Source organism: Saccostrea echinata, unplaced genomic scaffold (assembly GCF_033153115.1).
Source record: "Saccostrea echinata isolate AGI-Se365-2 ecotype Australia unplaced genomic scaffold, CSIRO_AGI_Sech_v1 ptg000048l, whole genome shotgun sequence".
NCBI lineage: Eukaryota > Metazoa > Mollusca > Bivalvia > Ostreida > Ostreidae > Saccostrea > Saccostrea echinata.
In genome coordinates, this window is record NW_026889797.1 from 2490505 (window position 1) to 2515000 (window position 24496).

The 24496-nt window shown below is 32.7% G+C and overlaps 2 protein-coding genes across 2 annotated transcripts; one reads left to right on the forward strand and one right to left on the reverse strand.

Moving 5' to 3' along the window:
* Positions 1–2369: 2369 nt before the first annotated feature.
* Positions 2370–4036, forward strand: LOC133203166 (multiple epidermal growth factor-like domains protein 10). Its single transcript, XM_061339010.1, has 5 exons — positions 2370–2439; positions 3156–3293; positions 3461–3601; positions 3715–3814; positions 3907–4036. The coding sequence occupies exons 1-5, from the start codon at positions 2370–2372 to the stop codon at positions 4034–4036; spliced, it is 579 nt and encodes a 192-aa protein (XP_061194994.1).
* A 5647-nt stretch (positions 4037–9683) lies between these two features.
* LOC133203167 (multiple epidermal growth factor-like domains protein 11) lies at positions 9684–18671 on the reverse strand. Its single transcript, XM_061339011.1, has 6 exons — positions 18446–18671; positions 12450–12707; positions 11551–11688; positions 11246–11383; positions 10065–10207; positions 9684–9812 (listed from the first exon to the last, which is right to left on the reverse strand). Exons 1-6 carry the CDS (start codon positions 18669–18671, stop codon positions 9684–9686), a joined length of 1032 nt encoding a protein of 343 aa, XP_061194995.1.
* Positions 18672–24496: the final 5825 nt, after the last annotated feature.

Genomic DNA, 24496 nt, shown 5'->3' on the forward strand with positions numbered 1-24496 from the left:
AAGAAAAATAAGCGGAGTCTGAATCCATTCAATATGAAAATCGAATATTTATGAAAAATATATTTGTTTCAGCAAATTCGTTTATCTAAAGCACACCGACCACATCGATGACAAGAATCAATCGTAGCGTAGTGGTCAACGCATTCAGTCTTATGCCTAACCTTGACCTTTGGAGAGAGTTCGAACCCTGTGTGAAGCTATTTTTTTTCTTTTCACATACATTAAAAACCATAAGTGAAAAATAAAATTATTTATCGATAAGTTATTTAATGAAATAAAGGAAGCAAATATGTAAAACGTGATACTGACAATACCATTTTTGAAAAAAAATATCTTTTCATGAACTCTTAGAATTAAAATTTCCTTTCTCAAAGCAGGTATTGTCCTCTGTCCTCACCTTGGGTGTCTCCATTCTTAAACATAGAAGCAGTCAGTAATTGTGTGCCCCCCCCCCCAAAAAAAAAAAAAATAAATATTAAACCTTGAATTTGGTGAAAAGTGTACAGAAAACAAAACACGTATTTAATCAAAGTCTAGAAGCAGTGCAGTACTAATCAACTGCATTTTATTTCCCATTTGATTGCTAAATACATATATTCCCCTCTCCAATAAACAAACACCACCCCCCCCCCCATTTGAATACCAAAGCTGTAGAGGAACAAATTGAATGCAATATCAATATCTAACGGGAATCAGTGAAATATCTTAGGGAAACTTTAACATTATTGTTATTATAAGTTGTTTTTTTTTTTTTTTTTTTTTTTTTTTTTTTTTTTTTTTTTTTTTTTTTTTTTTAACTATAGAGTTAACAATTAATACTAAGGTATGGGGCACTTTTAAACTAAAAAGTGTATTGTACTCATTTACTTCCGGCCTGTTGTACAGTCCGAGGGGGAGGAGAGGTCTCTTATAATGACTTAGTAGTTTTAAGTGTAAAACACATATTTGAAGATCAGTATATCCCAACCAGGGAATTTATGTCCATTAATGCCAATTTTCACTAAAAGATACATGTAGATAAATAATGACTAATTGCGCCTTTACCCCTTAAACAATATTGTACCTTTACTTTTTTTCCTGCTAGTCAAGGAATTTTTTGTGGGGTCGTGGCTACCCCCCCCCCCCCCATTTCTTCCTACCACCTTTATAGATTTATTAAAGCCTGAAAAAAGAGGATGAACATTTCTTTACGAATTTACCCTAATCTATGAGTATTAAATGAAAAAAAAGAAAGAAAAGGAATTTGTCTTTTTTTTCTGTTTTAGTACGTTTTTATGTCGTTCCTGGTATTTAGTGAAACCTATACTTTCACTTCTCACCTGCTGTAGATCGATCTTCTTGAAGATAGTTCGGATAGGCCGATATATCATGGTATACAAACATGGTTTATGCAAAAGCCAAGATTTTAATTCGGGATAAAGATGTTGAATTTTACCTGTTATAATTGTACGTGAGTATTTCATTTTGTCCATTTTACTGAGCAATGCCCAACAATAACAATAGCGAACATGACGTATAAACTTTTAATATACTCCCAGTATCGGTACACAGTTTCAAAAGTTTCAAAAGTAATGCTTTTCGGAAAAGTAATGTAGCTCTTATTTGGTAGTTTGTTTTTTTTTTTTTTTTAATGCATTCGTTTTTTTTGTTCCTACATGATACAGAGGTTATATATGCATAACTTCAAAGGAAGGTTCTAATATGTAAAGAAGTTTGTTTACCTCTAGTGTGGGATTCAACTAATTACAGTAAAACCTCTTTCCCATAATATAAAAAAAAATTAAATAGTGGACCTATACACCTACTAAAGTGTTAGTAAACAACTTAAAATCGTAGCATTATAATTTATATGAAAAATGTTTAATTCTTTAACAAAATTTATAATCGTATCACAATGGGCAAAAAGGGGTTGAAAATGAGGAAATTCGGATTTTTGTAGAATGTTCTTTTTTAGGTATTAGCACACATCTGCCCCACAAATATTTTAACAAAAAATAGAAACATCTTGATTTCATTTTTAAACTGAACCCTAAATAAATTTTGGGCAGGCTTGTGCTCTATATAAAAATTGATCATTTCATCCCAAAAAATTAGAAGATTGTAATCCTATAAATGGAACATGTTCAAATGGATGTTCTGTAGGATTTGAAGGACCTTTTTGCAATAAAGGTATATGGAAAGAGGAGGAAACACATATATTTTTTTTCCCCCACAGAAATAAATTAATAAAAAAATAAATAATCTTCATATGCTTTCGAAAGTAATATTTTGTTACCTGTTGTTTTGCTCATCAGCCTGCAGAAACGGATAATTTGGACTAAACTGTCTAGAAACTTGTATGGGTACATGTTATGGCTGTAATAGAACGAATGGTAAATGTAAAACGGGATGCCATCCAGGGTGGCAAGGAGATTACTGCCATAAAAGTAACTAATTCTAGTATTTTTATCTAAATAATTTCCCACTAATATTTTATTTACATGTTGTATCCAAAAAGCATGTATTTAACAGAAGAAGAATGCAGACAGTTAACGTTTTCTTTAAGGTTGCCTTCAGTGATGTTTCAATTGCTGAATAGTTCTTGTGAAATGAGATGTACATATAATGGAACTTTCGTGCATAATATTTTTTTTCGGGGGAGGGAATTTAAAATTACATGTAAAAAAAAAAAAGTTTAATTAGCTTTTTTTTTTTTATTCCTGATGACCAGTTTCTTCAGACGCCTTTCATCACTTATCTTTCTGTCACAATGTTCATTTAGGCTTTTGAACAATTGGAAGTGTTCCTAATAAAATTATCATATAACACCATTCATTATCTAAGTTAAAATGTTTTATTTTTAAATGAGGAAAGCGAAGGAGAAAAGCTTAATAGTTGAGAGTATCTTTATAATGAATCCCTTTTGTTAACAAATCTAATCTATGCGTCAATTGATAACATTGGTGTTGTAGTGTACGCAATCTATACATATTGAGGTTTATATAAGGAAAGAAACACAATCTTAATATCCTATGGAACTTATTCCATGTCTTATGTTTTCATAGGTCCGTGTTTGATATGCTCCCAATTTGTATTGTTTAACTTGATTTTGAGCTCGATAACTGTTCGTTATCTCCTTATTTCATGGAAGAACTAAATCATACATTTTTGCATAGAATGCGATGGGAATGAGTATGGAGATAGCTGCAATGAGACCTGTCGCAAATGTATGGACAGCGAGCCTTGTCATCACGTCAATGGTTCCTGTGTTAATGGTTGTGAATCTGGATATCAGGGAAATAAATGTGATAGAGGTATTACGGGAGACCTTAGAAACCTGGTTGATATACACTCTGTGATTTTATTTTCTGATTGAATATATTTTAGAAGAATTTTACTACAAAGAACAGTTGAAAAAAAAAAATTGTCACGCTTATAGGAAATATTAACTAGATCTATGTGTGAATCTAATGTCTTTCAGTTTGTGATTTTGGCTTTTATGGGCCAAATTGCAAAATTGCGTGCAGTACGTTCTGTGAAGTATCACGTGACTGTCATCCCATGACTGGTGCCTGTAAATCGGGCTGTAAAGCTGGAGTCAAGGGGAGTGAATGTCTAGTGGGTCTGTGTATAAGTAAATGCTATAAAAACTTGAAATCATAGTATCACGTTCGTTGACTTTTTAAAAATTTTCTTCTCTTTTTTAATTATTATTATCATTATTATTATTTTCAGTTCAAGACAACTATCAAATAAAATTTTATGGAATCATGATATCTTTTTGTGTTACACTTCCTCTGACTGAGCTGTGCCTTTTCTACAAAATCATGAAAAGGTAAGAAAGAACTTTTAAACTACCTTTGTTAAATCGAATTAAATATTTATAAAGATAACCTTTCATTGTTTATTTTTTTTAATTTTCTGCAGGATAATTAACTCGCAAGAAAGAAAAGACAAGACATATCATCATCAGAGGGATGAGGTGTTTCTCCTTAAAAGAGACGATTCTGCAGTTCCCGAGACTCAGGAAAATAATCAAGTGTTAAAAGGGGAATAAGTTTCAAACTGCGACACTAAAATTTAGTAAATTAAGTTTTGCGAGAACGGAACTGCTTGCAACTTTTATCTGTACAATTTACCCGCAAAAACAAAATTAAACCTTTTAAAGCGTACATTCAATAATTAGGTTTTTTTCTTCTTCTCCCATGTCTTATTTATGAAACAATTTTACAGATTAATGTAGGTTTGTTGTTAAATATTGGATTAAGTGAGCCATTTTAACATTGTTGAGACGTGATTCTTTTGTATTATGAAATATTGCCTTTGCCAATAACACCAATCATGTATTTGTTTTAGTCTTATATTAAATGTAATATTAGTTGCACAACAGATTGGTTAATTCCTTTTATTCAATTTTTTTTTTTCTATCTGTTGATTTTTGTGAAACCCTTTTCATGCTCATATATCTCTAAACTGGACTACTATTTGTAAAATAAAAATGTGATTCTCTGACAAAAGAAATATGTCAATGATTATGTTGAGATAGATTATAGACAAACAACAACAAAAGGAATTTTCAAATTAAAACATATATTTTTATTGAACAAATTATAATGGATTTGAAAGCAGGCAACGCGTTCCTTGCACTTATGATTACTGAATATAGAAACTAAGATTAATTGTACATGCAATCCACTCATCAAAACGTTGTAATTGATATGTACTTTTGTATTTTTTTTTACCTGCAAAGATTTAATCATCACATCTGGTGTATGTTCCTTTACATCTAGTGTATGTTCCTTTTTCAACCCACCCCAACCCCAAGAAAACATACCCCAATAAACTGATTCAGCCATCATCCGAGGGATTGCTTTAGGCTTCATGTTTTTCTTTCTACAAAAGGGCATTTCATCCACATTTCTTAATTATAATTTTATCTAAGCACTTTGTTTTCCTATTACATGAACAATGAATCCGAATTCCCAACTTACTGATATTCTTAGCTTTGACAATATTTTAGTATTATCCTCTCCACAACAACAGCGATGTATACATCTTAATATTTTCTTTGAAATGCATTAGAAATATGTCCATATAATTTGTACAAAAAGATTTTATGTAAAAATATATTATAAATTACTTTACTTTTGAAATTTCAGGCAGAGTTTTCAAAGAACATAACGTCAGAATCATTGTACCTAACAAAACGCATTGTTTATCTTTCGTAGCCTATTAGGTGAGGTGCAATAATCTAGGGAATATTGTTACTGGTTTGTGTCTCCTGATATCGGTTGTGTTAAAAATATATACCTGAAGTACACATATGTTCTATTTTTGATTTCTGAGCAACGTCAAAACTGAGTTATAAACAAGTACATATTCACCTGGCTACAGTAGCCTTCCTTGAACACAACGAAGTTGATTTTGTCTGGGACCCTTTTGTCTTTCCATCAAAGAGATCGCAGAGAATAAAGTGTTTAATCAATGAAATTGCAGATACTTAAGTTTTGCTACAGACAAATAAACAGACTAACAGAAGAGTATCATTGTACATTCACAAATGTCATGTCACTTGAAATGCACCATTGATTTTGAAACAAATTCAATTTTGAAATATTAACAAAAAATACCATATTAGGTCATCCTTAGAAAGGATTCAGATTACAATTTCCTCTATATTACATTTTATGTCATATAAGCATTATAAAATTTGCTTATTTTCAAACTAATAAAACTATCTCACCAACCTAAAAGGTTTTCGTGATCGCAGGTTTTTATATCATCATCACATTGTCAAAAAAACAGAAAAAACAAAACAAAAATAAAAAACAAAAACAAAAAACAAAAACCAAAAAAAAAAAAAAAAAAAAAAAGAAAAGAAATTAACATTAACTTGTTATCACACCGACATTCATTGAATTACAGTTGATTCAAGTGATTTGAAGCTTGGCCAATGGTATTTTTTTACTTTGAAAATATGCACGAAAAAAAAAAAAATCTAAAAGCTATGTGAGTACAAATTTGCCAGAAAGAACAATAGAAAGCATGTACTAATTTGTAGGATACTGGCTCATAACTCCAAGTTCCTGATAATCCGAGTTCGAAGTTTTTATTATTGTGTCATAATTCTCCCCTGTAGTCTTCACACTGTTTATCTTGGTTTCTTTGTACTTATCAATTGACTCTTGCTGTCTTACTTTGCTTCTACAAATATATATATATATATATATATATATATATATATATATATATATATATATATATATATATATATATATATATATATATATATATATATATATATATATATATATATATATATAAATTGATTATAACTAATTTACTTAATCATAAATATAAGATGTTATAAGGAAATGCTAAAATTGGCACGATTGTATAGATAATAATATATTATCAGTGTTATTTATCAGCATACTGGATTTCTAAATCAATGACATCGCAATGTACCTTAAGTGGATGATGTAAATTAACATAAACACGTGGACTATAACACTAATGCTGAGGGCGCATCCGACAATGTAGAGACCCACATTGGTTTCATCTTTTTCTTTTACTGTAAACAAGAAAAGCTTTTTTTCAGACAATGAATCTTCTTCGGTTTTGTTATGCTTGCATAATTTAACTTATTTATTTTTCTTGAAAGGCATGTGTTTCTATCTATTCAAATATTAAATATCCAATCTTTATTGCGACTCCAATGTAGCAATTCAGCATTGTGTAAAATATTTAAAAGCATTCTATATAAATCAATAGAGCTATCAGAGGCGACCATAATGCACTAAATATTCCTTAAGGGAACTATAGGTTGGAGGGGTTATTAAAAAGTTTTGGTGCTAATGCGATAAAATTAATACTATGTAGTCGTTGATACCAAAAAAATATAAGAAACATAAAACAACAAAAATTTAAGAAGTTTTGAAAATTTCAACTTGATACGTTGATAATTTGCCAATTTATCATTAAATAATAATAATAATAAAAAACACTTCATGTACGTGACCACCTGGCGCTGTCGCCGTTAAGTTCCATGACGTCCGAAAACGTCATTATTTCTCAATGCCCGCTCCCTCTGCCTCAATACACTTATCTTGATGAGATTCCCTGGAGTTAAGTCAAGGCCTCAGTCATCTTGTTTATATGACTAAATTTTCAGGAACAACTGATTTTAAATGCAAATAATATTGTAAATGGATCTTTACATAGGAAGGGATCCTAATTTGATTATGTCAGCATAACATCCTTGTCAAAATTAAATGTCTAACACACATGAACAACGCCTCATTTCGTGATTGACTTTGGACATCCTGACTAAAAATCGACATTAATGGTGTTCGTCATCTCTCTCTCGAAACCTGTATTGTCATTTTTTTTAAAAAGGGTACTCTTTTTTTTTTAATTATCAACTCTGTATCAGGTTTAAATATTTTATAGATCTATCTCAGTTTTTCCAGTGGGTAAAACTTCAAAGAAAAAAAGGAAAAAGAATTCCTCCCCTTTTTACGTCATTTTAACCCCTTAATAGTTTGGGTACTCCATATGAAACATTATAAAACTTCGAAAAAATTACAGATTGAGGAACTGCAGTTTGTACAGAACAATTGTGTCATATCAATTGAGTAATGAGATTTTCGGATGATAAATGCTCATATCAAAAGAGTGTTTCACACTTACACTCAGAAAGAAAATGCGTTATGTTCGAGGTTGCGCCGCCTGGACGTCCATTGCTTACAAAAGCATTAACAATTCATTAAAAAAACTTATAATTTATGGCTTATTTTATAGATAGAAAAACATGATGTTTATTGAATGTTTTAAAAATTCAATTATGTACCTCAAGCAGTTTTTATATTATGGGGTTGGTTGACGAACTTTTTAAAACCTCTCGTAGATGTAAAAATCACTGGTCTTCCAGATGAACCTAATAAACCGAGGACCCATGCCGTTATAGGCGTTAGCACGATAAGGAACATTCCCTACACAAGGGCCCTAAGTCAGAGCCTAGAGGGAACCTGAAATTGTATACGGTGACGTCTCGTATTAGTGCATAGTCTTTGCAAGAGACGTAAATAAACCATAAATGGGACAGCACATTTGAAAAAAAAGATAGATTTGACAAGATTAAAAAGCTAGCGCAGTAAATACAATTTTAACTAATAAATACTTAAAACTGATTTAAAAATACCTTCTAGACAATCCATTCCAATCCATCCGCTTTTGCAGCCCTGTTTGCAGGCTCCAGTCACGTGATCACAAATACCAGACACAGAACAAAATGCACTACATTTTTGGTTACAACCAACTCCATACGTACCCGCTTTACAGACTATTTAAATAAATACCAAAAGACATAAAATCGGTGTACAGGTTCAGATCTTAAACATTCACTTTACGCTTAGTTTGTAATGCAAATGTGCCTCAAAATATTTCAAACGTGGGCGTTTAATATCGAACAACCCGTTGTTAACAAAAACTTCAGTCTGGACAACAGCTCAAAAACATAATTTTCAATGGGTAAGTAGTGTGTGTTTTTTTTTCCTAACAAAACTAAGATTATTGATAAGTTATTTAGTATCTATAAGCCTCAATTAAAACCTCAATAAAAAAAATTAAAACGTTCTGTAGGGTCTCTGATATGATATAATAGGATATTGATCACTTCCAGGACAGACGATTACAATGCATGTTTAAATTTAAATAAAGATACTAAAATAACTAAGTAATTTAATGCAAATAAGCGTCATAATTTAATGGCAAAAAGTTATGGGTATATAATAAAGGAGTTTTGAACTTATATTGATGAATATCGGAAGTCTTTGGTATTCAATTAATGTATGTCTAAAAAAAACACAGCATCGGTAGTGAAGTGTTGTATTATATTCACCGACAATTGAATGGGGCAGGTCAAGAAAATTAAGAGGGAAATTGAGTGATGCAAGCTCATTGTTTTTTTTTTTTTTTGTTTTTTTGTTTTTTTGTTTTTGTTTTTGTTTTTTGTTTGTTTGTTTGTTTTTTTTTTTTTTTTGGTTTTCAGTGATCAATTTAAGCCCTTAGCTTGGATTTTTTATTTAACAAATATTCACTAATATCGATGTTTTAGAAAAGTAAGAATGTAAGAAAAGAATATTTTCTTCCTTTCCCCCTTTTTTTGTCTTTTAAGCTTTAGCAATGCGCACATAAATTTTGTTTATTATGTCATCGTGACTCAAAGACTATTTTTAATTTCGAATTATAGACGTTTCATTAAAGGTTAGATGATATTTCTTTGTAAATATCAAATGTTCAGTTAAACATAACGAAATTCATAACTTAATCTTTGATTAGAGAAAAAGAAAAAGAATGATAAAGTACCATCAGTGCATGTACCACCAATATAGCCTGCGTCACATCCTGAAGGACACGTTCCATTAATATGATGACATTGACTTCTCTCCAAGCAATGCCCGCACTGTTTACTACAATCCTCCCCGAACATATTGGAATCACACTCTAAAAATAGTTTCTCATTTGATACATTTGTTTTCAAATTTATGAAATAACAGAAAGTGAAAAGAATTATGAAAAGAAATCTCTAAGAAAGGTATATTTTAAAAAAAAAAAAATAGAATCAAAATAAAATGGCATATCGTACATATCGTGATCAAAATTGGAGCTTTGCTGATTTCACGTTATACCTGATTCACATTTTAGGCCTTTCCATCCTGTTTTACAACCTTCTTGACAAGAACCAGATTTACGGTCACACCTGTTGGAGTAGCGACAATTCTGGGAACAACTTTTCTCACAATTTCTTCCGTATTGTCCAAGTGGGCACTCTAATCAAATTTATTCATTTTAGAAATTTTGATGTAAAGGGTTATGTTTCCTTAAAATATTGTATATTAGATGGAAACATGAATCCTTTATACATTACGTATATATTTCATTATTAATGTATTTGAAGTATTTACATATTCGTAACATTTGAAGACCTTTACGTTAATAAATGTGGAGATTTGTATACTCTACTAGGATCTTAGTTTTGAGACATGTACGATTTGAATAAGCAAAAAGAAAGAAAAAAAAACTTTACGGCGGACACATTTTTCTCCATAGTATCCAAGGTCACAACCGTTCAAACATGTGCCGTTGATGTGGTGACATTGTTCAAAGTTCAAACATTCTCCGCAATCACTAGAACAGTTAATCCCATAATATCTTCCATTGCATTCTGAGGAGGGAAATATGTGCAAAATACTAATTCTTATTTTAAGTCCGTATCAGATGTCTGAACCAAATAAAGTGTATGTTGGAATTTTTTTATTGCTGTAAATGTGTTCGACATCTGTACAATTGCATTGTATATGCTATTACAAAATGTAACCAATTATCCATTCGGTGAAGTTTCGACTGCACGTCAGCAATAAAGTATTTGTTTTGAAAATAATGGAAATTTTGAAGATAATATCAAAATATGTAAGAAATTATACCTTTATTGCACTTTGGACCATTCCAGCCCGGAAAGCATGGCCCGTCGCATATTCCTGAAAATCGGTTGCATGAGTTACAGTGACACACACTTGAGCAGCCCTTTCCATAGTTTCCTTTCAGACATGCTTGAATTTCAAATTGAAATTAAGACAACAATTGAAATTTATTAAAGAAAGTCTTAAGACATAAAGACATATAACACTTTGATACCTTGATTTCATATACTCTCAACATCAGACATCAAGTTCATCAACAAAGAAAATATTTATATCTGTTAATTAATTTTACAAACAGTAATTACTTTATGTTATTTCTATTCATTTATAATCTAAGAAATTGTGAGAGATAAGATACATTTTCCTCTTCAAGATATGTCTCTTACAACGTCAGCGTAGGTATAAAAATGTATTGTGTTAAACAACAAACATGCATGTCTAACGTATGGCCTTGGTTGAATTTATCAGCATTAAATATACCTTTGAAACATTTGACTCATGTCAAAATCCAATTATTAAAAGACTACAAATACAAGGGACCCTGTTCATAATCGATACAATTATCGATAGATATTTGGCTTATAATTGGTAGAGAGTAGAATATTACCGAAATACTTTATATCAAAATATGCTGAAATATATTTGTGAAATCGGTTTTAAACAGTAGTTCAATTTTTTAATAACTCTGTTCCTCTTTTTTGAAGTGAAATTGTACTTTGAGAAAATGTTGTGAAACACTTGTTGCAATTTGACTTGCATCGTTAACTTTGAAGCATACTTACGTGTCCCACATTTCTGTCCGAATACACCAATCTCACAACCTTTCCCACATATCCCATTGATATGATCACAAGTTTCATTATTGCTACATTTTCCACATATCTGCGAACAGACCTCTCCATAAAATGGGGGACTACAGGCTATCGATAAATACATTAGTATTACTTATGTACAATTCATGTTAGTATCAAATTATATTTATACCATCCTTTCTTTTCATCGTTTCCATCATGATTTTTATTTTAGAAAAATAGAGATTTGTGTGGGAATAACGGTTGGTTAAAGTGGTGTAAAATGTATATCTTACGCAGTTCACAATGGTGTCCCTGATACCCAGGTTTACACCCCAGACAAGCACCTGTCTCTATGTGACAATATTGGTGAAGACAGTTGTCAGGACAGGGATGGGAACAATCTGGTCCATAATAACCTGTTTTAGAGCAACCTAAAAATGTATGAAATACGATTTAGTTTACATTACTATACCTCCACAGGACGAAACTCTGCCATTTAATTAACTGAAGGATGACTGAAAATATACTGAAAGGTGAATGAATGGCGGATCTCTGACATTAAGTGACATTTCCAGACTTTGCAGTCACCTTGGGTTTGACTGAATGGTTTCAGTTTTGTTTGTTTGTTTGTTGTTTAACGTCCCTCTCGAGAATTTTTCACTCATATGGAGACGCCACCACTTGCTGGTGGAGGGCTACAAATTTTGACCTATACTCTGCACTTAAAGCCATTGAGCAGTGAGGAATCTTTTTCGTGGAAGCACCTACTGCGACACGGGACCTCGTTTTATACGGTCTCATCCGAAGGACCGGTGTCCACACCCCGCAGTGGGATTCGAAAGAGCGACGTAAGGATCAGCTCCTTACTCCGCTACTCTAGAGCAGATGCTCTAACCACTGCGTCACGCGGGCGACAAATGGTTTAAGTGCATCCTGTGCTGTTTGATATATCACATGTAATTCCCCTTGGAAAGATGTATTTGTCAGTTCCTTTGCTTGTAATTTCCTTTGCACTGTAATCGTTTGAATTCATATATGGAGAATGTTTTAATTTGTAGCTTTATATACTTTTATATGTATGTGGAATTCGAAGAGATATATAATCGAATCATTTTTGTCCAAAAAAGAGGGATATGATAAAGGTTATCAGAAATTTGAATGTTGACTGCGTTTATAGTGATGATTATCATACCTTCCACCTCCAGTTCACATAATTCATTGTGTGCATATGGAGACAATTCACTGGCATGTACATGTGACATCTGCGGTCTCTCATTATAGTAAATGACATATTGTCCATGTACAGAACATTTTATCTTGAAGATAGCAGGTATCGTGGCACTGGAATACATAGTGTCGTGGAAACATAAATGACCATCTTGACTGTTTGTTGTGTTTGATACATAGACGTAATAACCCAAAAACCTTGCAGTGAAGTCATTCGAAGGTCCTTCAAAAACATGAGGCATTATCTAAATTTAATCTTAATAGGTGAAATTCCATCATCACTAAGGGATCTCACTACGTATAAACCCTTCATAACAAAATCAAAAGAAGCAGTAAATTGTAAAATGATCATAGATAAAGCAACCACCTTTCAGGGACGAAATCGTTAAATGACATGACTATGAATGCATTATGACTTTGAGCCAATAACAGATTTTAATTTTCCCAGAGATATATTAACTCAATACAGAATTAAACTTGACTTTTCTCTGGCAAAAATGTATATTAATTCACAATGATCGTAAATATTTACGATGTTTATCCGAAAATTAGTCAGAAAAGACTAGTACACTTTCAATGGGTCAAATATTCTTAAATCCGCCTCCCACCCAAAATCCACAAAATTGAGAAAAAAGGCCAAATATGTCATGAGCACAGAATGCTCAAACAAACAATTAAATTGATGCTTAAAGGATATTAATGGTCCGATCTAAAGGTACTTTTTATTGGCTGTCTAATATCATTTAGTATCGATTGATTTAACTGATTCTATTCTGATTTATTACTTTACAACACAATTAAAAAAAGATAGTTTATGGTAACAATATCAACAAACAACTCTTTTATCAAAATAATTTTTGTTCAGAAAAAAAAGAAGTTTTTGCATATTTATATTTCATTTACATTACTTACGTGTGAACAATTCCAATGAAAGTAATGTTTGAAGTATTCAGAGGCGAAATGTGATTTTGAAGAATGTCAACTTTTGAAAGGGGACAATGGGTATCTGTTGGATAAAGAAATGTTTAATAATCGATGTAGTTTTGAAAAAAAAAAAAAAAAAAAAAAAAACTGTGCAAAGACTATATTGTTCCAACCTTGAACCAAACCATCGTTTTATAGGTTGTCATTTTGCTTTTTTTACTCTCGTTCTTTTTAGATATACATGTAAAAAGGAAAGTTAGTTCGAATTCGGCTATTTAAATACCTAGTATATCTTAAGTTTAATTCAAAACCATGCATCCATTCTAAAAGAGTTTCAAGCTCTTTCCCCTGCAGGTGAATGTTAAATGCTTTACAATAAAAATGATTGCTAAAATTGAACATTTTTGAACACAAAATTAAACACATTTTTAAGGAACAAAGAATATCAAAGGTGCACCTAGGAAAATAACCATAGAAGATGCAACTTTGTACATGAGTAACGTAATTTTGTTTTATAATTTGTATAATCAGACAAGATTTCTTTCTGATATGCTTTGAAACTACATGACAAATGAAACTTGTTTATGGATTAAATTTGCTCAAAGGATCTGACAAGCACGTACGATAAATTCATATGTGCAGAACCAACCCACGGAAGGTTATCGACAATTAGGGTATAGCATACGAGAAACCGAGGGTGTCACTTGTAAACAGCTGAAGAACAATTTGCCGATTATATTTAATCATGGAAAAATTGTACTTTTTAAAATAGATCATATCTAATGACAAAACTCACTTTTCTATTTTAAACAGGTCATTTATTTGATCATCCCATTTTTTTTTGCCTTCTGTACTTTGTAAAAATACAATTATATAACAAGATAGTCTTGTATAAATACCTTTTTAATTTGGACAAGGACTTTGAAAATAATAAAAATATTGATTTTCCAATTGTTTAGTTTTTTAATATGATATGAAAAAATACACCAATGTTTATTTTTTTTTTCGTAGCAATATTATAAATGTGTATTGTGTTAAGAGTATTTTTTATATAATTTGAAATTATATCGACAAGCCTCTCATTTGAACAAAACAAAAGGCCAATGGGCAACATCGCTCACCTGAGCACATTGAAAGGAAAAACAGAAATCAGGTCAGTATTGAAAAGGGGAGGACAAACTTGAATTTACACCTCCCCACGATGCTTCCATATCAGTATTACTAATCATGGCTTTGCTGTGCTTGAGCAGAAGATTTTTAAATTTTTTTATCTTCGCTAGTTGTTCTTGAGCAGATGATTTTTTTCAAGATGATTCCTATGTATTTTTAGATAAGACTTTGACCCTCTGGTGCCCCCTCACCCCACCCAACCCAAGATCAAGTTCTTACAAGGGATATATAGGTTTTCCATTTACTCTGTCTGAGTTAATGATTAGAAATATTATTAAGACTGTGCTCTGTCTGACGGTAAATAAAAAAAATAAATTTTTTCTCTTATCTAGAGACGGGGACTAGGTAAAGCACTACTTGCACCCTGCTTCTCCCCTAGAGACCTGTTGACAGATAAGAACTGAATGTGTCAATTATCTTCAAATGTATTACACCCAGAACTTAACATCAATTCTTTAGAATACTTGCCAATGGTGCTTATAACTGTGATACTATTATTTTCTCTTACCCTAAACCTCTTTTTATTGATTCAATGGCCAACTTCTTCAGCTAGCTTCTGAATGCCTGACTTCCCCAAAGCCTTAACCTCTTAATTATTGATTCAACGACCAACTTCTTCAGCTTGATTCTGAATGCCTGACCTTCCCAAAGCTTTGCCGTATATAACCCTTGGTTGGTCCATTCCAAGGGTCGTCAGGTCATTCCACTATTTGAAGTTTCGCAAATGCCACTTAACAATTACACCAAAATATTTCTATATAAAAATTGCCACATTGAGGTGGCCCGCCCTATCAACGGGGATTCTGATTTTAACAAACTTGAATCTATACTATCTGAGGATAGTTCTGTATTAATATGGCTGATAATTGCTGTTATTGAGAAGATTTTATTTTTGAAATATTTCCTTTATATTCCCAAGTAAAACTTTGGTCCCCTGTTGTGTCTGGGCCCAACCCCCTGAGGTCATCATTCGAACAGACTTAGATCTACACTACCTTAGGATACTTCTATATTAATATGAATTATAATGGTTTAGCTGTTCTTGATTTTTAAAGATATTTCCTATATATTCCTATGGTAAATCTTGATTCTCTAGTAAGGCCCTGTCTTTCTCCCAGGGGTCATGATAGGGACAAATTTGAATCCACTACCTGAGAATACTTTTTTTTAAAGACATTTCTTTTATATTCCATTGTAAAACCTCGACCTCCTCTTGTGGCCTCGACCTACACCAGGGGTTATTAATTGAACGAACTTGAATCTAGAGTATGTAATGAAGACTCTATATAAGTTTTATCTTTTCTTGCCGAGTGGTTCTTGAGAAGAAGATTTTTAAAATACCACGAATTCTTAATGGTCTACCCAATAAAGAGGGCTTGTCACTTCCTATGAACAATATTTAATCCAAAGGATGCTTTGTGGCAAGTTTGCCCCAATTGTTCTTGAGAACAAGAGGCCCAAGGGCCTTAATGGTCACCTGAGTATAATACAACAATTTAGAGAATCCATAGAGTATAAAATGAACTGAAAGGTGAACCTTTGTTGCCCAAAACAAAAAAAAAAAATAGGGTGATCAGGATCAACAAAATAATTAGTCTAGTATCCATTACCAATTCTAATCTGTTCTCCATTTATCACCCCCACCATACAATACATTAACAAACTGTCAGTGCTTCTGTACTATTTTAATTCCTTGTTGAAATCTCTAACATTGGCCTCTCTTGGTCTTTGATGAACATTTAATAAGACAAGTTATTTTTGTCTCATTTTTTATTATCTATTACTTACAAGTCTACCTGATCATTAAAACTATGAAAGTACTTTTTGTATTATACAATAAAAATTCTTGTATAATTCTGATATTCTATTAACCGTTCAAGTACATTATTTACAGTGATTAATTATCAGAAGTAAATGGCAAAGGGGAATAACTCCTCTCAGTAGAATACAAATTAAAAGAGCCCAGGCCAGGACCAGAACACTTGACCAAATGGACCAGATGTTCAAAAATCTGGTAAATATACCCTTCCTTATTAAAATTTTTACTCTTTTTGCCTCTGATATGCCCAAGTGCAGAGAAATTTTTTAAGAAATAATGCATTTTTACTACAGATTCAATATTTTCAAAATATTATCAATAGAGCCCCTCCCTCCACACCGAGAAACACCAGAGCCTCTCACCCTGGGACCAGAAGTTTGCTCATCATAAGTAATCACTTTGTTTATCTGCTTAACACTAAGGAGCAGACGGGATTATTTAATAGAATTAATGCATTTTCAATATATTATCAAGAGCACCACCCTTACACCAGCACTTCTGACACAGGGGTCATGAAATTCACTACTCTGGAAGAAGCACTCTTGCTCATCATAACTATACACTTAGCTTCTTTGCTTCTTAACCAGAATACTTTCAAAGAAGTTTTGTTTTTTCAATATATAATCAATAGAGCCCCCCCCCCCTCCCCCTTTCACCAGAACCCTTTGACCCTGGGGCCATGAAATTCACAATTTTGGAAGAGGCATCCTTGCTTATCATAACTATGAATTCAATTTGTTTCAATAATAACCAGGAGTAGAGAAGAAGATTTTCAAAGAAATAATGCACTTTCATTATATGATCTATATAGCCCCGCCCTAGCACCAAAACCCCTGATCCTGGGGCCATGAATTTCACAATTTTGGTAGAGTCACCCTTGCTTATCATAACTATGTATTCAATTTGTTTCAATAATACCCAGGAGTAAAGAAGAAGATTTTCAAAGAAATTTTGCTTTTCACTATATAATCAATAGAGCCCCCCCCCCCCTTTCACCAGAACCCTTGACCCTGGAGCCATGAAATCCACAATTTAGTAAGAGGCATCATTGTGTATCATAGCTATGTTTTTTAATTTGTTTAAATAATACCCAGGGGCAGAGAAGAAGATTTTCAAAGAAATAATGCACTTTCACTATAGGATCTATATAGCCCCACCCTAGCACCCGAACCCCTGACCCTGGGGCCATGAATTTCACAATTTTGGTAAAGGGCTCAATGCTACATACAATCATGCCAACAGTTTGACTGCTTGATGTCCAGAAGTAAAGAAGAAGATTTTTAAAGATTGAATTAATTTTGGTGGTTTTAGCCCCACCCCTCAGGCCCCAGGGGGGCAGGGACCATTATATTCACAAATTTTGTTCTCCTTCACACACAGATGCCATATGCTAAAACAGACTGAAATTGGTTCAGCGGTCCCAGAGAAACACTCGACGGACGACGGACGACGACGGACGAAAACAGATAGCAATAGGTCACGTAAATGACTCAGGTGACCTAAAAAGTCGAAGATGTGAAAAGTTTAAAGATGACAGAAGGCATACGACACACGACAGACCCAGGACAGATGACAGACGACAGACGACAGATGGATGCCGGACTCTCTTTGATCAGAAAAGCTCTCTTGAGCCTTCGGCTCAGGTGAGCTAACATAACTAACACTTGGCGTCTCTAGACCAAATACAGCGAGTTCAATAGCTGAACAATTATTCATTGTTGAAAATTTGAATGGAGAAAAGAAATGAAGATTTCTTTCTGTTATCTGTTTAAAGAATTTAACACGCTACACTTCTTTTATTATTTTTTTTAATTTATTCCTTTTAAAGACATCTTTTAAGGGGATTGTTTGCATGATAATTTTTCTCCCTTTTGCACCTACAATGCCAAAAACTTTTAAATTAAACTCAAGCACTCTTACATTTTTAACGCTTTTTAATTTTATTTAGAGCCACAATCTGTCCCTTTTCTGCCTGGCTTGTCATAAACAGAAAAAAAAGTTTGACCAGATAAATTGATAGAGTTTAATGAAAAAAAAAATATAGTTACCCCATGGAGCATCATCTGTCCTGTAATATATCCTTATATCATGGATACTGTGGATGGATGTCAAGTTAACCCACCAGGTGGCAGTTTTGTATCCATCAGCTGAAATAACACACTGTCCTCCAAAGGCTGAGAAGTTTGTCTTCAACCCGTCTACAGCTTTTCCAGAATCAAAAGTAAACTTCGAATAGCTGTGAGACCTGTACTCATGTGATTGGAAGGTGGGCATACCTAAAGCTATGTTTTCTGAAGAAAAAAGAAACTTTCTGAAAATATTGTAACGTTTTACTGACTTCCATATTTATATGAAAAGTATTAGAAAAGCATTTGATAATGAATTTCAAAACTAAATTATAAAGAATATTTTTTATTAAGCATCTTTTTTTCTCATTAATAATGAAGTATAAATGATTTTGATTCCATGCATTTGTTTCTAATAATAGACTCAATATCCAATAAATAAAGCTCCAAAAGTATTTATCTTTATCTTTTGGATAAATTTAAAATATTTTATTTATTTTGTATAGAAAAGCCCTTTGCTTTAATTTTCTATTCAAATTTCAATGATATAAAACTTTGAAATGAAAACCAACAAAGTTATAAATAAAATATACTTTATTTTGATTTGAATCTACAATAATAGAAAAAAGAAAAAACTAAAACAGCATTTTCATGAGAACTGGATGAATTTCCTCCAAAATCGGAAAATAAATATAATATCAAATGGTTAAAATGATGAAAAAAGAAATTGAATGAAATTGAAAAACTTACGAAAATTTTAACCATCACAAAAACTTAGGTGTCAAAGACCCGTTTAGAGAGTGGGCTCAAATATCGTGGTATTTTTTTTATATATACATATATTTAATGTAATACTTCTAAAACTTTCGCAGTATTGTAAAAAAGAATTAATAAGTACATGCCAAACAAGGACATCGAAAAAAAAGCTCGTATTGTTTTGTTTCTAAATGAATTTAAGCAAAGACCCACACGTTTCTAGTCAAAGACATGTACAGCAAATTCATTGTATTGAGAAAGGTAGATTTACTTACCGTATTCATCCACCTTGTATGTACATGTATTATCCTGTGCTACGCATGACATGACACGTAAATGGTCAAAAGCGGATTATATTGAAATTCGTATAACGGAATTCCTATTTTGTTTAAAATCTGCATTTTTCCATACAAAACAGCTGATAATCAATGTTGATCAAACCTTTGAGTTAATATAATTCCACTTATGGTTATTTCATGAAGAGTTTCAATTTCACCGGGTATAACCACACATGCGGGGTGTATACTTGTTGGGAACAGGGTGTCTCCTCTGCGATTGGAAGGTGATATATATGCTTTATCTGTTTAAATTTGCATTTTTGGATATATTTCGCTGGAAAGCATATGCATCTGGAGAGAAGCATTAATTTAAAACTTTATGGAAACATATGAGTTGGTTTGACATGCAATGATCAAATATCATGGTGACAATGCTTTGGTTTATTATATTAATTTTTTTATTACTTATAATAATATTTTATTTTAATAAATTATATTTTTTGTGAATAAATACGTCAAAATTGAATATATTGACAAACAATTCATGTTTATTGAAAGGCTTCATTAGCCCTCTCGTCTCCTAGAGGGGATAGATTCCATTAACAATAGAGCTAGTATACATATCGCAAGTTGAGTTATACCCGTGATTTCTCGGTATTCAGTGAATTTGTTTAGGAGAAAATCAGTTTATTTCGGACCAAAATGGCGTTTCGAACGAAAGTACCCATTTTGTGACGTTGTAAAGAGCCCCCTTAAGGCTTCACACTTCATAAAATATGTTTTAACCTTCTGAAAGCTCATTATTCCAGACGAATCACTCGGGAACACAATCGAACGGGGTAAAGAGGATTGACTGTACAATTTACCTTTCATGAATTGTCCATTCAGTATGTTTACTCAGTTGACGAATACTTAAATCTGAAGAATAATTCTAAAAGAGTCCCTTTCATTTTATTTAAACGGAGTATTTTATTGTTCATTTATAACTTTAAAGTCACTGCTCAATTATTTTCAAATTTACGAAAAATGTATCAGCTATGCTTGTAGTAAATATTGTAATATTTGTATTCCCTTTGTTGTACTTCTATCTACTTGCATTCATCATGGCTTGAAAGGATTATGAGACTGATCTGGTTATAGAACATAATTACAGTCCCTGAAACGTTCTACTTTCCCACTTGAACGGTGAGCGAACGCTGAACGAACGGTGAACGAACGCTGAACGAACGCAGAGCGAACGGCGAGTGAACGATATGTGAACGCTGAACGCAACTTGGTGAACGATGTGTGAACGCTGAACGCGAACGGAGCGCAAACGCGAGCGCAAAGTGAACGGTGAACGAACGGTGAACGCAAGATGAACGATTTATTCGGAATGCCTCTGATCTTTTCCTTGCATTGAAACTATTCTATTGTATTCTAATGCCTGATGCTAAAAAATAAATAAATAAATAATAAACAAATCAGTGAAAATTGTCCTAAGAAAGACGATACATGTACATTAAGAAAAATAATTAATTTAAGTTTCTTACAATATTTTCTGCACATATGTACGATGTTTAAATTCAACTTTTTGATAATACGATTTTTATCGCTGTAAAACATTGTAATTGTTACCGAACGCTGTGTTATAACAGATAAAATTAATCTAGTTGTAAAATAAATATGTTTATTCTTATTTTATATATAAAACCATTACAAATAATGTGGATTTTAGAGGAGAAAACTACGGAGCTATAGAATGAATTACAATGGTTGTAACAACCATACAAGGCGATTCTACGGAAGCCGGTTGGTGCCAGGTAGAAAAAATATTTTATCTGGCGGCCGCCAGATAACTTTCTGGCGGCCGCCAAATAATTATCTGGCGGCCGCCACATAAATAACTGGCGGCCGCCAGAAACTTATCTGGCGGCCGCCAAATAATTTTCTGGCGGCCGCCAGATAAAAAGATCTGGCGGCCGCCAGATAAGTTATCTGGCGGCCGCCAGAAAGTTATCTGGCGGCCGCCAGAAAGTTATCTGGCGGCCGCCAAATATTTATCTGGCGGCCGCAAGATAATTTCTGGCGGCCGCCAGATAAGTTATCTGGCGGCCGCCAGATCTTTTTATCTGGCGGCCGCCAGAAAATTATATGGCGGCCGCCAGATAAGTTTCTGGCGGCCGCCAGATAGGTTTCTGGCGGCCGCCAGTTATTTATCTGGCGGCCGCCAGATAATTATTTGGCGGCCGCCAGAAACTTATCTGGCGGCCGCCAGATAAAATATTTTTCTACCTGGCACCTTCCGGCTTCCGTACGATTCCGCCTAAATAATAAGAAAAAAATATTTTACAAAGGTATGTGGACGTATTGCATAAATACACTCGTATTTTAAAATTTTAATGCAATAATATATTTATGTGTCAGTTTTATTTTTTTTTTTTTGGATGATTTATAAAGCAGACTTCTACATGTATCTGTAGACATTTCCCGGCCGTGATTATATTCGGACAAGATGATACAAAGAGGCAATCATATTATTTGTTATATATTAAATTTTCACAACTTGATATTTAAGTAATATGATGTCACAGTTTTTATTAACAGACAAATGAGAGAGAGAGAGAGAGAGAGAGAGAGAGAGAGAGAGAGATTCGGTTTTAGCCCCCCCCTTTCCTCAAATATTTGTACACATATCAAACAAAAATTCTCAATTTTTTCTAAATATATCAGGCAGTGAAAGTAACCATTTTTTAAATCAACAAATCCATTTGTTTTACAGTTATAATCGGTTTTTATTTTCCTGCTTTAAGTTAACACGAAGTCCACGAGCATGACTTGTCAATCAAAATCATTCGACACTGTGCAGGTGTGAAAGTCTCGTCACACCGAAGACAAAGTGTTAGTATTTCCAAGAAGTTTTAACATTTTTTCTTATCATTTTTAGATCTGATTCCAAAATTTCTAAAAATAAATATATAAATGAATAAAATACATTGGGAATGAATACTTGGAATAATTAAGCCGCTTGAATTTGAAACATACTCCCTGCCAATTTAAAATATCACCGCCGGCACATGTATATTTTGAAATACTATTGTTTAATGACTTTGTTTAGATGCATGTTTGTTTGCTACAAAACACATTAACTTCTTTTTAAATGTTAATTAAAATGTACTGCAAATACTAACTAAGTAACCGATTTAGGGGAAAGGGGGGGGGGCTCTTAATAATATCGAATGACAAACATTTAAAGTTACGATGAAAAATATCATTACTGGAGAATCACTTTGGTTATATAAATGATAATCATGTTATAAAGGCATTTTTCTCTCTCTAATTAAAGAATTTGGATATGTAAAGTTGAAAAAAAAAACTCTTTAATGTATTGCATTTCAAACAAATATTTATTTTAAACCACACCATCAATTTAATTCGCTATAAAGATATTTAATTAACTGGATATTCGCAGCACTGTTTATCATTCTCAGAAAAAATTCTAACATGTATTTCTGTATTATTTAAAAAAAAAAAATGTGATAGAAATAAATATTTTCATATTTTTGCTGCAGTTGGTAAATTATTTGACTTCGATTATTATCTATCTATTAACGATTTGTCGTCCTTAACATAACAACAAAATGTTGCAGTGCTTGAAGTATCAGTATTTTGCCAGTATTTAAATTTAATTTTTCAGCATCGTTCTACATACATGTACTTATAACAACATTTATTTTCCAGATAAATTTTATAAATAACCTAACAGCTAAGTTAGAATAATAAACATTAATTTTGTAGATAAATCTTTTCCCCATGAAATAATGATTCTTTAAACACGGTATGTTATTTATTAAATTCAAAACCTGTAAATCCTTACTTAAAAAAAGATAAGTCCTTTCACTTCGGAGTTCCGAATGACACTGAAGACTGAACGATAAGTGAACGCTGAACGCAAGGTGAACGCAAAGTGAACGAACGAAGAGCGAACGGTGAACGCTTTGTGAACGCTGAACGCAAAACTGTGAACGGAGAGCGAACGGTGAACGCACGGTGAACGAACGGTGAACGCACGGTGAACGAACGGTGAACGAACGGTGAGCGAACGGAAAAATGGGAAAGTAGAACGTTTCAGGGACTGTATACATTACTTAATCCTCCCATACATTTGAAAAATTGAACCACGCTGAGTACTCCCTGACAACAACAGAGGAAAAATATTCGAATGCAAACGTTTTTAAAGTTGTTCAGAGAGCAAAATTATCAGAAGGTTTAAATAAATGGGTGGAGGACTGTTTGAGGTCAGAAATTTATAAAATGAAGTAGATAAGTATGGAGTGTCAGGTTCACTGTTCAGTATCTTTATATTTCGACTCAACCTCTTTAAAATGTAGGATTATCATACCAGTAACAAATATGACAATGAACAATTCCTGTAAAATGACGTCGCATCTTCGCCTTTGCACCTTCGCACTCTCGCACCTTCGCTATAAAGGCGAAAGTGTGAAGGCGCGAGTGGCCCCATCGGAACACCATAGATTTGTTTATCATTTCCCAACTTGAAACTCTACCCTCAACAATATCAAACACTTGGCAGTAGATAGCACAATGATATAACATGCATAATTCATACCGTTTGCGGTATGTCCTAAAATTTATCAACAATTATTTACTTAAAATAAGTCAAATAAACAAAACAATAATGAAATCTTGACTATGATTGAATGTAAAACGAGCAGAGAAAAAATGAAATACACACTCCTCAAAAAACTTTTTTAACTCCCGCTAACGTGTCGGTTGACATTGGTTCATACTTCCTCAAGGGGCATTTATTTCAACGGTTACTCTCCAAACATGCCCCTTTTAATGATATGGTAAATAAAATGCACTATTCTTAATTTCAGAAATATGCAAAACAAAACAAAATTGAAAACAATGTAAACACAGTGGGAGAGAAGTAAATCATTATCAGATTATATCTAAAAACAATTACTTACCATATCCATAGATATTGTATAAAAAA